At 36.7% G+C, this 13,094-nt stretch overlaps 1 protein-coding gene and 1 long non-coding RNA gene across 4 annotated transcripts in view; one reads left to right on the top strand and one right to left on the bottom strand.

Moving 5' to 3' along the window:
* Window positions 1-13,094, top strand: part of LOC100746203 (UNC93-like protein) — a 57,526-nt gene that overhangs the window by 10,536 nt on the left and 33,896 nt on the right. For all 3 annotated transcript variants that reach the window (XM_003485475.4, XM_024372282.2, XM_012393863.3), the window contains exons 2-3: window positions 4,605-5,335; window positions 11,013-11,229. In XM_003485475.4, coding sequence (XP_003485523.1) covers window positions 4,621-5,335; window positions 11,013-11,229 — 932 coding nt within the window. In that variant the 5' untranslated portion in view covers window positions 4,605-4,620. The remainder of the gene's footprint in view (window positions 1-4,604; window positions 5,336-11,012; window positions 11,230-13,094) is intronic.
* LOC117152546 lies at window positions 5,590-7,765 on the bottom strand. The gene is made up of 2 exons (XR_004462935.1): window positions 7,437-7,765; window positions 5,590-6,744 (listed from the first exon to the last, which is right to left on the bottom strand). It is a non-coding gene; the product is annotated as an uncharacterized LOC117152546 (long non-coding RNA).

Genomic DNA, 13,094 nt, shown 5'->3' with positions numbered 1-13,094 from the left:
GATACGGGAAATTAGCTTATTTTACTGCGACTTCTGGGAATGCGTTTAGACGCAACTTTTTATACAACGGAATAAAAAGGAAGCTCGTCCGTCGAGGTATTAAAACCCAGTGTAGAACTTGGATTAGCAGCGGGACAACTTCTGCTTTCCCAATCAGCCGGATTCATCGAAAAGGATGCCGATTAATTCGACGTTTTATAGAAATCGTCTTTAAATAACTCTTTCTTTTTTTTTCTTCTTCTTTTTTCTTCCTCTCACTTCTGTATGATCGATGATCGAAAGCGACGTTCTAAAATCTCACGGTCTAGGATCCTTCTACGTATTCCTCTTTGTATGTATATTCGGTGACGAGATGTCGTTTTCTTGTGTTATCTTCGAAGAAGAAAGTACCGTACATAATCGACAGTAAGTATTCGGATATGTATCCTTTACACTTACGGGAACAATCCTAAGAGACTCTAGTTTATTCGATTTATTCGCTCGAAAGTATCCACGTGTTTGCTTATGTTTGACAGGATATAATTTAATTTCCATATTATGCTTCGAAGATATTAATATTCTATTATTATGATAATGAAATACTATTATCATCTACAAAAATGTAGTAAGTTATGTAATAAATTATACAATTTTTTAACGAGGTTTGCGACAACACGTTCCAGGAAGCACACACTATCTACGTAGCCTCCTTGTACAGATCAGACGAAAAAAAGTTTGCCTAAACTTATAGATCATGATTAATTCATGCAATAATATTTGAAACCAGTAGATACATCGGGGAATCACATTCCAAATTCTAATACATATCATCGGGTTTTAAACAAATGATTGAAGTTTGTTATTTGCCCATTGCACAAGAAGATGACAAGTATTGATAAGAGCCAGAAAATCAACAAAATTATCGTACGTTTCTGGCGTAATCTTCATTTGTATTAAATATCAGTAAGAGTCCTAATGCTCATGGTCAATAACGTATGTTCGTGTACGTTCGTCGTTAATATACGAAATTTATAGGTTGCATAGGGAAATACGATCGTAAGTGTCAATAAGTTCTATTCTTAGTGCCGCGTCCATTTGTTTGCAAGAAGAAGAAATGGTACAACAAGATTGGTACAAGATTCGCGGTTAAAGCAGAGTTGAAGGTCGTTGGAAACTGGTTAGGGTGGGTATTCTGCTTTCGTGGTACTACACTTTAGTGGCCGAATCGTGTTCAAGTAAGTCAGGGTCATACAAACCGTGTTTCTGTGCTACCGATATAAAAGTGGGAATTCAGTTATGTGTATTTACCACACGTACCACGACGCTTAATTACGCATACCGAATTACCGATTTTTTTACGAGTATAAGTATATTCTTTGACGTGATGTGTAAACGCCACGTGGCGCCCCTTTGCTTTCGGAAGGAATTGTAGTTTCTCTTTGGGAATTCACATTGATTTTTAATCGTGTTTGCTGCGTTTATAGAATTTTTTTACAGTGAAATTGTCTTAAACGTTTTATTATCGAAATTAATAAAATCCATTAAAAATCTTTGGTATTAATTACAAATGCATATATAGCGCGTTAAACGTAAATATGCAAATAACGATAATATTCTAATAAAAGTAAATTAATCTTATTAAAATTTTATTTAATAGAACAAGGTACAAAGGTATTTCAATTTTTCGATCTCTTCGCTTTGCATCGTTTTCATTGATTTAATTACGTTATATAACCATAGTAAAAAGATTTACAGGAATGATCCATGCTTTATTGAAATTTGTCAAGTTGATCAGAGGCAGCCGTCAATCGAATAAAATAAATACTCTAATTAAAAAATTTATATTTTCCATTAATCTAAATCATATTTACTGATAATAATATAGAACCTTACATGATAATTATTGCAACTTTAATTCATAAAATATTCCCATCTTCTAATGTATCTGTCGCACGATAACCGCGTGTTTCAGCAAAAAACAATTCTCATATGTTTTCTCTTTGGAACATGTTTTCTCGAAGGACGAAACGAAGAATTCTCGTATCGCGCGCTCGCTTGGTACGGCGGTATTCTTGTTATGCAACAGAAAGATTAGTTATGTCTTTTCGTCTTGCTTTTTCGTGGCTTTGTCTTTCGCTGAAGAATGAAAAAAAGGAGGAAGAAAAAGAAAAGAACGTTCCCGATTGGAAAGGAACGCGAGCCTCGCGTTTTATCCGCGTTTTACTCGTCTGATACAAGGAAACGCGACCTTTCGAAATGGCGGGAAAGGTTTTTGCTATAGTTGACAGGTTTTCCGTCGTTTATTAATACGTACGATAGCCTTCTGCGAACGTTGCGTTGATCTTGATGAACGATCACAATGAAACCAAGGTTTATTTATTCTTCTATATGTTCCCGCGCGTGGATTATCGCGATTCTATTGCTTTAAAATTTTTCAGCTTTTGCATATTATTAACATCGCCTTTGCATGAATATATCAGGCGAAGACGAGTGTATACGATTTATTGAAGTAGTTTTTTTTGAAGCTTTAGGTATAATTTACGATTCAAGTGATTTAAAACAAGATACATTAATGTAGGATAACCTTGATTAAAGAGAGTATATCTTGAAAGTATCTGGAAATAGAAGTACGCTTCATTAATATAAAATAACAGGAGATATTTTTTCTACGAAAATATAAATTTGCACGAAGATCCACAGCTTAATTATAATATTTGACAAGCGAAACAAAACTACATTTGGGTTCCAATTCTCTAACCGTCTGCATAAAGACATTCCCAAGCAATTTATTATATTTACATAATGTTTCTATATACATAATATGACACAATCCTTCTCAGAAAATCTCTCGATGATATTCATCTTTTAACATTAAAATTAGCTTTTTATCTTACTTGATTTTTAATTGGAATGAATATTTGTAATTAGTTGGATAATCCGTTGGGTCATAGATGGCCATACCAATCCGAGTAATATGCTAAGAAAAATTCGAGAATGACCCAAAGAATCTTGGCTTAATCAATCTCACTCTCGATCCTCTCTATTCCTGCTTACCTAATTCAAATTCATTGCGGCAACTGTTTAAAGCATGTACATCATATAGCCAACGATATCGTGCTTAAAAAGTCGTCAGAGCTGTGTGCCATTATTTGTAATGGTCACGCACGATCATCGAATATTCCGCTCCAACCGCGAGTGAAATTGCTCTTTAAGCTTCTGGAGGTTTCCACCGGTATCACTTGGTCGTAAACAAGCGGGGTCGTGGAACGTTTTCTGGCGCGGAAGAAAGTAAGCAAGTTTGAGAAACGCTGCGAATGAAACGAAGATTTGGCGTAAGTGGGGGGCAGACAGGGCGCAGAAAGAGTTAGCGAACGAGGTGAAGGTATTGCGAGCGCCGGTTAATTGCGATGCACGCCGTGCGACACGTGTCACAGCATTGTGCGGCCGGTCACGCATTCCCATCGATTACATCGACGACAAACGAATTTACAAGCGCAACTGGAACGTGATTCGCGAACGGCTTCAATAAGGCCTTTCCAAATGGAAAAAAGGATAAGAGAGAGGAGAGAGAGAGAGAGAGAGAGAGAGAGAGTGAGAGAGAGGGAGGGAGAGAACGAAGGGAAAAGAGGAGGAAAAAGGAAAGGATTCCCTTTAAACTGCACGATCCGTGACGAGGTCTTCGCACGCCCCTTCATACCAATGAACGGCCCGTTATAAATCGCTTTTACAGAAATACGCGATGTTGCACGCGCGCCACCGTCCATAACTATCAGCTCGTAATATACGAGGCGTTCGTTCTGCGCCTCCAATATCTTGTCTTCTTCAGATGCTTTTCTTAGATATATAACATTGGTTGAAATATTTCTCTCGATAAATCTTGGCATTTTGGATTTTATTCCTACGGTTGTCCCGAAGGAGTATCTTATGGTCGTGTTAAAAGGGAAAGGAATCTTTTCTTTTTTTCAAGGAGGGTCTGTTTCTTTGAAAATGTTAGGTAGGGAATGGTAAACATTTGAAGAATCGAACACAGTATTATTTCACAGTGATATAGAACTTTGAAGTAGTTTTTGTTTTTTGATAAATCCACACGTACATTCAATTTTTGGAAATGTATGAATATACAGAGTATACTAAATATATGCAAAATAGTAAAAATATAATGGAGTAAATCCGACGTATCAATAATACTCACCAAACTATCATATTGTACAATCAACCGATACAAATGTCAATATTACATGTAAACATCAATACTATAAATCGTATACATGTAAATCCATCTTCGTCTAAAAAACTGCTTACTCATCAGTCTGTTATGTAATCATCTTCATCTTGTCTCTCAAATGTAAGAACCTATCTCTGTCAAATTGGATATACCAAAGTAAGTTAGTATAACGGATTAAAAGAACACAGTCTGATACAACTAATACAAACGTTAAATAATTAAATATACTTAATAATAAATTACACATAAATTCATCTTCGTCCAACAGTTGTTCCCTCACCAATCTTATACAATCAACAATTTTTCCTCTTCTTTCTCCGATATAAAAATCTCTTTTTATCAAATTAGAATCTATCCCAGACGAAATATATTAACGATCGATTAATTAATAATGTTACAGGTAGCAAACACGTAGAATGGTAGCCTCACAACACGACGGTACCAGAAGTGTTGGTGGCGGTGGCGGTGGAGACGGCGGAGGTGGCGGTGGCGATGAAACCGTGTACACGGTGACCGTGAGTGGTGTCGGTTACAGGAACGAGGGTTACAAGGACGATGGTACCGATGGTATACCTCCTGAGCCGCAGAAACCACCGCAATTATCGTCCACGGACGACGATACCCAGTCCAGAAAGTTCAAGCTCTCCCGCGGCGAGAAATGGCGGATCTTAAAGAACATTAGCACCGTATCCGTAGCATTTATGGTGCAGTTCACCGCGTTTCAAGGCACAGCGAATTTACAATCGTCTATCAATGCCAGTGATGGTTTAGGCACCGTGTCCCTATCAGCGATTTACGCGGCTTTGGTATTATCATGCATCTTCGTGCCAACCTTCGTTATCAAAAGGCTCACCGTGAAATGGACGTTATGCGTATCGATGCTGTGCTACGCACCGTACATCGGCTCCCAGTTCTATCCAAAATTTTATACCTTGGTACCGGCTGGCGTGCTTCTTGGTTTGGGTGCCGCACCCATGTGGGCTGCCAAAGCCACCTATCTCACGCAGGTCGGTGGCGTCTATGCGAAACTCACCGATCAGCCGGTTGACGCCATCGTCGTCAGGTTTTTCGGGTTCTTCTTCCTTGCCTGGCAGACTGCTGAACTCTGGGGAAACCTCGTGTCGTCGCTTGGTAAGTGGTGGCCTTATTTATTTTTACTCTTTTTCTTGTTTTCATTTCTCTTTGGTTAAATATGTATTGTGCTGTTTTATTCTGAAACCTTGGAGCTCAAGCAATTTTTTATTCTTTCGTTGTTTGCTTTTTTCTTTTTTTTGTTTAAATATAATGTTGTTTAATTTAAAGATCAGGGAAAATTTTGGAAGCTTGGAAATTTTCTATTCGACTCGTATTTAGAAGAGTATTGCGTAGAAATTCGAATTTTCGGCTATTTGACCTGCGTTAAATTTGTTGTAGGAATTTTTTTTTGTTTGACTTGCGTCAAGCTTATATGAAAGATGTAGAAATCTTTTTTATTTGTCTTATATTACGTAGAAGTACATGTATGTAAAAAATGGAAATAAAGGAGGATGTTTGAAGGATTTCAGTTTTTTCTTCTGGATAACATTGAATGAACTCATGGTGAGAGGTTAATGTAGCGAAGTCTATCGTTCTCAATGTCGTTTATCATTACTATAATCAACATTAACATACTCAATAACGATAGTCAGTGATCGAATCTCAATAAAATAATAATTGTTATTTAAGAATTTATTTAAAACAAAGTCGTATAAAAGGCAGCTTATTGAAATGAAATTTCCTATCCTTATTAACGATCAACATCGAACGATCTTTATTATAATCGTTAATATCATATTCTTATTAACGATCGATATAACGAATATCTGCCATAGATAAATCTATAAAAATTACTTTGAAAGCCCGGCTCGCACATCGATTAGCATATTAGAGAAATTTGATGCAAAGCTAATGGTGCAAAATGAGGACGATAAGTCGAATAGAACGGAATTACGTAGTCAATAGGTGTTTTAAAACCTGAATTATCTTTGAGTAGTAACTCATAGCAAAATTGTTAGACTGCGTTAAAGCGTATACATTCACCGAAGCAGTAACATAAGGAAATCCAGTAGAAAACATACCACGAGCTACCCATCAATACTATAAATTAGCTCTAATTAACGGTACCGTTAGGTTAAACAGAGTCTTCCTCATCGAATATGCACGAACTTCATCCGGCTCAAAATTCCCTCGAACGTTTACCCAATGACCTATCCAAGATAAAAAAAAAAAAGAAAACCAGAAAACGAATATCTCGAATTACAGATACCTTCGTTCTACTTCTACTCATTCACGGTATAAATTAATCTTCTCTGATACATGCCCAAAAGTTCCTTTCCGAGAAGCATTTAAAATGCAAATTGTTGGTGTCCATCTGATTCGAGGACCTTCGAACTCGTCGAAGTCGTTTCGAATGAACGATTCTTAGAGAAGATCGTCAAGGCCACACGAAATCGGTGTCAATATTATTTTGTCCCTCATAAATTTGGTAATCATTCGACTCTTCTTTCTCTATCTTCCCGTATCTGCCAACATACAAAATTTACCTGTCGCTGCTGATACCTAATTATTATCTACTATGTCTGAACAGATGGCCTCATCAAGTGCGAAACACTCGTGAGATCACGCTTGCTTCGTAAACAACGCACGATTGCGACACACGTACATACACTCCTATTCATAAGTATTAGGTTATTGAGAAAATTCGTGAAATTAGCGAAAGCGAACCCAATGATGATCAATGTTACATGAACGCGGCTTTTTATTTGCAATTGTTTTCAGTCAGTTTCCATTACTAAATCCCATATTTTAAACTTGTGACCGTGAAAGGGAATAATGCCAAGGATTCTTTCGTTACTCTTCTCGTCACTATATCTTTCATTCATGTTCTTACGAACTGTACGTTCGTAGTAATCGTTGTATATATTCTACTAAAAAAATTTGACAAATATAATCTAGACACTCGTGTCTAGTTACAGAGTTAATGAAATTTCCAAATATTTCGTATAACACACACGATATGCACGTACAAGTTTTCCATGACAAGTATTCAAATACTTTCGTGAGCCACTGCAACTCTTCGTAAGCGTTCTAATACTTATGAAACAGGAATGTACGATAGGAATGTACAGTATACAAAACACGCATGGTGTGTGTAGCAGCAATAACGCGTGCGTAGTCAGACTTGTCGGGCCAAATATTCGGTCCTTTCCCTTACTGGCTGACTAGTTGCCTGGCTGGTCGGTTAGTTTACTGGCTGGCTGGTCGATAGGTTGGCGCGAGATCGACGACACGACAACTCTCGCGCTTGCTGCTAACTGCTAACGTTCTCCATGGACACACTCGGGTTTCGAGCGGTTCTGACTGACAACATCGAGAGACTCGCCGAGAAAGATAGGAACGTTCGAGGAACAGCGATGGAGAACGCTTTGCACGCGGGAAGAAACAAGATTTATCCGGTATAAACCCGTGATAGTCGGTTTCCGTACCACCTCGTACGCATTCCCTGATACTTGGGCGGCGGTAGCGCGCGATTTAACTGTTTTCTATGATTCGAACCGTTCGATCGAGCGATCGGCTCTTCCTCTCCGGCGGGCAACGGCACTTCCGTTTACTCCGCTTAGCTCTGCACGCGCGACCCGCTCCTGCCTTCACGGCAGATACGTTTCAGGTAAACAAACGGTGGTTCACTTGACCTTTCTTCTCTTTTCCCGCTCCATTTTTTCCTTTCTCTTCTTTTGATATTTATTTTTTATTTACATAAGATCACTCGATCTTTTCAAGGTTTCGCATGTACATATGTATTATTATTGACAAAGTTGTAACGATCTTTTTTTCCTGTTTAATGTATAAGACACAATAGAACGTCATTTATCTAGCATCACGTGTCATCTATCTCTAATCGATATTTCTATACGTTGTCCTTTTATTTTCCGTTCGATTAATGGAAGTTTATATATAGATCAGAGTATTCAGTTTTCAAGAGATCATTTAATTCTTAAACGTTGCTATCTGTTAACCTTCATAGCCACAATGTTAAGAAGCAATTGGATAGCGTAAATTAATCGATGCAAAAAATTGGAAATTAAATGTTAATGCAACGTTGGCCCTTGACGGGTTGAATGATAATTGAATCGACACGACGTATACGTCAGTAGCAGCGAATACGTTGAACGAACACTAAATAACATCTCTTTCTACTAAGTGGTATTCAGATAAATGGAGTTCTATTGTAATTGAATGGAATGAGGAGGGGATTACGTGTTGACGGCCTTGAGTGGACGATTGATTTCGAACGAACTATAGGCGCGCCTCGTTGCTGAAACCTGTTTTCATCCAGTTTCTTCCGATATCTTTGAGACTGTTTGAAGAGTATGCGCTGTTGAAAATGTACTCCGTGGATCGTGGTATTTCGCGATAGGAACATAGGAACTCTCGATTGCTTGATTTTGCTAGCAGATATGTTCTGCAACATAGTATATAAACACTAGAGTAGAGTGAAACCTGTACTTCGAAGCATGATAGACACGTGCACGATAATCGAAACGCGATGAACATATCCGTGAAACAATGTGTAACCGGACAAAAAGCAAGACAGTGACTCATTCTATTGCGAGTACATAATTCTTTATAAACACACGTTCCTTAATTACGTTTAATTTATGTGTTCTGATGGTTTACGTTCAATCAGAAACTATTACTTGTATTCTGATCGTCGTGCATTAACGGAATGCCTTTGATGAAGATGTATACAAGTACATATTTACAGCCTCTCATCGTTACGTTGTTCATAGGTTCATTTCTCAGGTTCTCCGGAAAATTAATCGAAACACTTCAACGACGCTACATTTCCCTAATGTCTTAATGTATTTCCCCGTACAAACTACACTTTAGTCGTTGAATGTTTCTACTGGAAGATGTGAGGTATGTCAACGTGGAATCCAAAATGTATCTCTTTTGGAGTAAAGGGCATTAGGTCGAATGCAAATGTAGAAGAGATGATCTGGAAATAGGTTAATTATAGAAACGCAAGAGAAAATATAATATTATACCGTAATTAGGAGCTATCACTAATATAAGAAGATACCATAGAGATTTCGCTTTCTTCTTTATGCTAAAATACGTTTGATATATCTGCCTTTGATTTAAATACAAAAATTATTTCACAATTCACGAATCGATATACTATATTATATATGTATCTATAATTATAAATATTAATCCATTTGTTTTATTTATTCATTTTTTCACCATAAATACGTTATATACATTTTCCATTTTTCATTTTTTATTGTTACGATTTAACTCCTCTGAGTCACAAATCAAGAGGTGAAGTTACATTTTAATTACTATGTTGATTAAGTATTTTCTATTCTCCTGAATGGATACTAATGCATATATTTAGGAAAGGATTGTTTGAGTCTTCTTGCCATTTAGTATTTCATCCCAGTAGTACCCATACATTTTTTCAAATTTACTTGGCTCTGGCTCAACAACTCGAACATTACACACCTGGCACACGTCTACAAATCTCCATAAATACGTACAAATACTCTCGATCTCTGTATTCGTCGCTCAAGTAACCGAGAAAATTAGTGTAACATTTAAATGGCAGCGTTCTTTAAATTTGTGAACTTTGTTCGCCAAGAAAATCGCATTCCAACAACGTATACATACACGGGCCTGCACACACGTCACAGTTGAATATATTACAAGTTGATAAGTAGGACTTGCGGACAATCGGAAACGAAGGTGGGAGACATTGTAAACATACTATGATATTATCAACGACGCTCCGGTGAAAGTTCCTGTCGTTCACCGTCCGATGACCGCGTACATGGATTGGCCAATGTAAATTCCAGAATATGTGGATACGTTTCGCTCTAATGTCGTATAATCGTCGCTTAACACGATATTTGCATGTTCGATGAGCGAGGTTGATCGTGATACAAACTAGCGAAGAAAATGCTGGACTTTTTCTGCTATTGACTTCGACATGGTAGAACTCGTACAATTTGTTTCTACGTTTGTTGAATGACTTCGTTGAAACTTTTCGATTATTCTTTAACCTTTTTGTTCTTATCATAGCACTCGTATCTTGTTCAATTTTTTTATCTGCCTTGGAGAATATATGTATATGACACGGGTCGTTAATAGATTGTAATCAGATGCATAAATAGTTGCATACATATCATTCGATTGTCTTGCAAAGTTGAACAGGATCTTGATAAGTTGTTGGGAGATTTATGTTTGAAGAGATAAGATACATTTTGCTTAAGGTCCCATTCCTTTGCTTATGTTTCTCAAGGAATTCTATGTGACGCACCTGGCATTTAATATTTGTCAAATATTTAGTCGACCAACTGTGTGCGTTAGATTTTTACAAGATGACAAAATTACAGGTAAATAAACAAAGGAGAGAAATAGTTATGTACGTGAATAAGAAACTTGAAATATAATCCTCGATAGTATACGGAATTCTCGAGAACAGTTTAAGAAAAGCACGAATACTTTCAAGCATGAATAACGAAATAATTATAAAACTATTCAAGTTTCTAGAAAAAGACGCAAAAGAAGAAAATAGTTGGACAAATAAAGAACATAAAATATAATTATATCTTTCCTTGTGATATATACATATTGTATACATAGATATTCATTTATTCCATCATTTGTTCTCCAGATCTGCTCAAATCATTGCTCCCCAATCAAACTTTATAATTACTTTCAGCGACATTATTGTATCTATATCTCTTTCTCTAATCAAAACTTCTCTATTTGTTTGAATTCCAAGTACTCACCGGAGAAGAGTTCGGCGGTGGCGGGAACCGTACCACGAATTGGAACAAAATCAAGTTCTGTGGAGCAGACTTCTGCGTCCTCGGGAACGGAGCCCACGAGACTCTGGATCGTCCTCCAGAATCTGAGATCTACGAAATTTCTGCGATTTATCTAACTTGTGTAATCATCGCCGTGATCATCGTCGCCCTGTTCGTCGATCCTCTGTCGAGGTGAGTATCCACGTGGTCGCACACGCGCCATTGATCCAAAAGACATCATAATGCAACTTTCCATTCTTTATGTGTCGACCTTTAATTTTTTACCTTTGCTTCGACTGGAAATTAATATGGGATATATAAAAAAAATATCGGCTGTCACTCATAGTAAGTCGTAATAATAAATTTATCATCGCTATTCGAACATTCTGTTCCATACACAAGAAGCAAATATGAAATAAGAAATTCTTCAGGGTAATAATGATAATGTTGAAAAATTGCATTCGCGTTATTTATCATTGATAATTCAAAGCTGAATGACTCAAGTGCAATAGGTAGCCTCGCTCATTATGCGGTATGTACAGTAGCTCGCGAAAGTATTCGCATTTATTGAAATAGTCTATGAATACATTGTTTGTATTATGTACGAAACATTTTCAAACTTCATTAAGATTATAAAGAGATTGACTATCGTCGTTGTATCGGTAAATTTTGCAACGAATCAGAAAAACGTACGTATTCAGTACAAGTGTATATATTTCGCAGAGATCACAAAAGTATTTAAACAGTCAGTTATATTATTAAGTTTCAATATTCAGTGGACCATCGATAAATTAAATGTTTAAAACAGTTCTCATGTTGTATGTTAATCTTTTTATTAATATATATGCTTGCAGTAAATATTTTGTAATTTCTCTACACCTTTCCAGATTGGTTTCAAATTTCACCAATATAATCTTAACAGTCTTGTCTTATTACGGTGTCGATGAAATTTGAAAATGTTTCACGTAACGCGTACAATACAGGCAACAATGAAATTTTTCTATGACGGGGTATTCAAGTATACTTTTGCGAGCCATTGTACACTTTTTTCACGGTCGTTACGATTGGCGATTTATTGGTTAGTGTGAATCAACGATTCAGTATGACGAAATATAAATACAGGCACGAGTTTGAAAAATCATGTACTAATTATTTGTAATTAGTAACCACACGACTCGGTTCGAGTTTGACACGTGTATGTTTCATTCCTTTTGCTTCGATAGTCGATAAATTACTATTTACCGTATGTTTTATGATTTCTAAGAATATCGAAGAATTATTTTCTAGTTATTACATCAACTAACAACGTATCCATCCCTTGCTAGATCTTCTTGCCTTAGAACTTGTTATAATTATAAGACTTTTATTATGCAAAGCGTTCAACGATTTTTACACCTGTGGCATCAGAAAGAATTACTTTCTATGCATTTATAATCGATCCTCAACTCTTTAAGGATGTAGGAATATATATTTTGCATTTAAATTAGAAGTTCGATAAGGCTCGTAATCCTCCAGGGCTATAAGCTGTGTCGTCTTCGAACTACCATATGTGAGTTTAGACGCATATAACAGCTTCTTAAAATCACGTGTGGGACTCAAAGCAAATTATACGTCGCGATACTGATAATACCCTCCGTTTAAAAGATTTCATTAGGTATGTGTATATCCATGGCGAACTTGAACAGTGAACAACGTCAAGACATAATCGCATTTGAGAAAACTGGCTGCCGGATCGGTTTTGTCTTAACGTCAATATTTGATATCCGTGAATCAGGCTTCATAAAATCCTCTTTATCATTTAACACTAACTAGGCTTACGTTTATTGTTGAGAAAACACTTGAAGCTTCTGCAAGGCTAGCACACCTTGAGTATTACTTCAAGTTAAACAAATATCGACTCGCCTCTAAGATGGATGATTAACGAAATAACCGGTGAAACTCTGTATTTTTCCGTTTCCGTTGTTCGATGTCGTTGCTCGTATCCTCAATTCAGTTTCGAACGATACTGTACGATTTTGTACTTTTTCAATGTGAAAAAAAAATAATGAAAAAAGAAT

The sequence above is a fragment of the Bombus impatiens genome, unplaced genomic scaffold, assembly GCF_000188095.3.
Source record: "Bombus impatiens unplaced genomic scaffold, BIMP_2.2 scf_0060, whole genome shotgun sequence".
NCBI lineage: Eukaryota > Metazoa > Arthropoda > Insecta > Hymenoptera > Apidae > Bombus > Bombus impatiens.
This window is presented reverse-complemented; position numbering and strand designations above follow the sequence as displayed.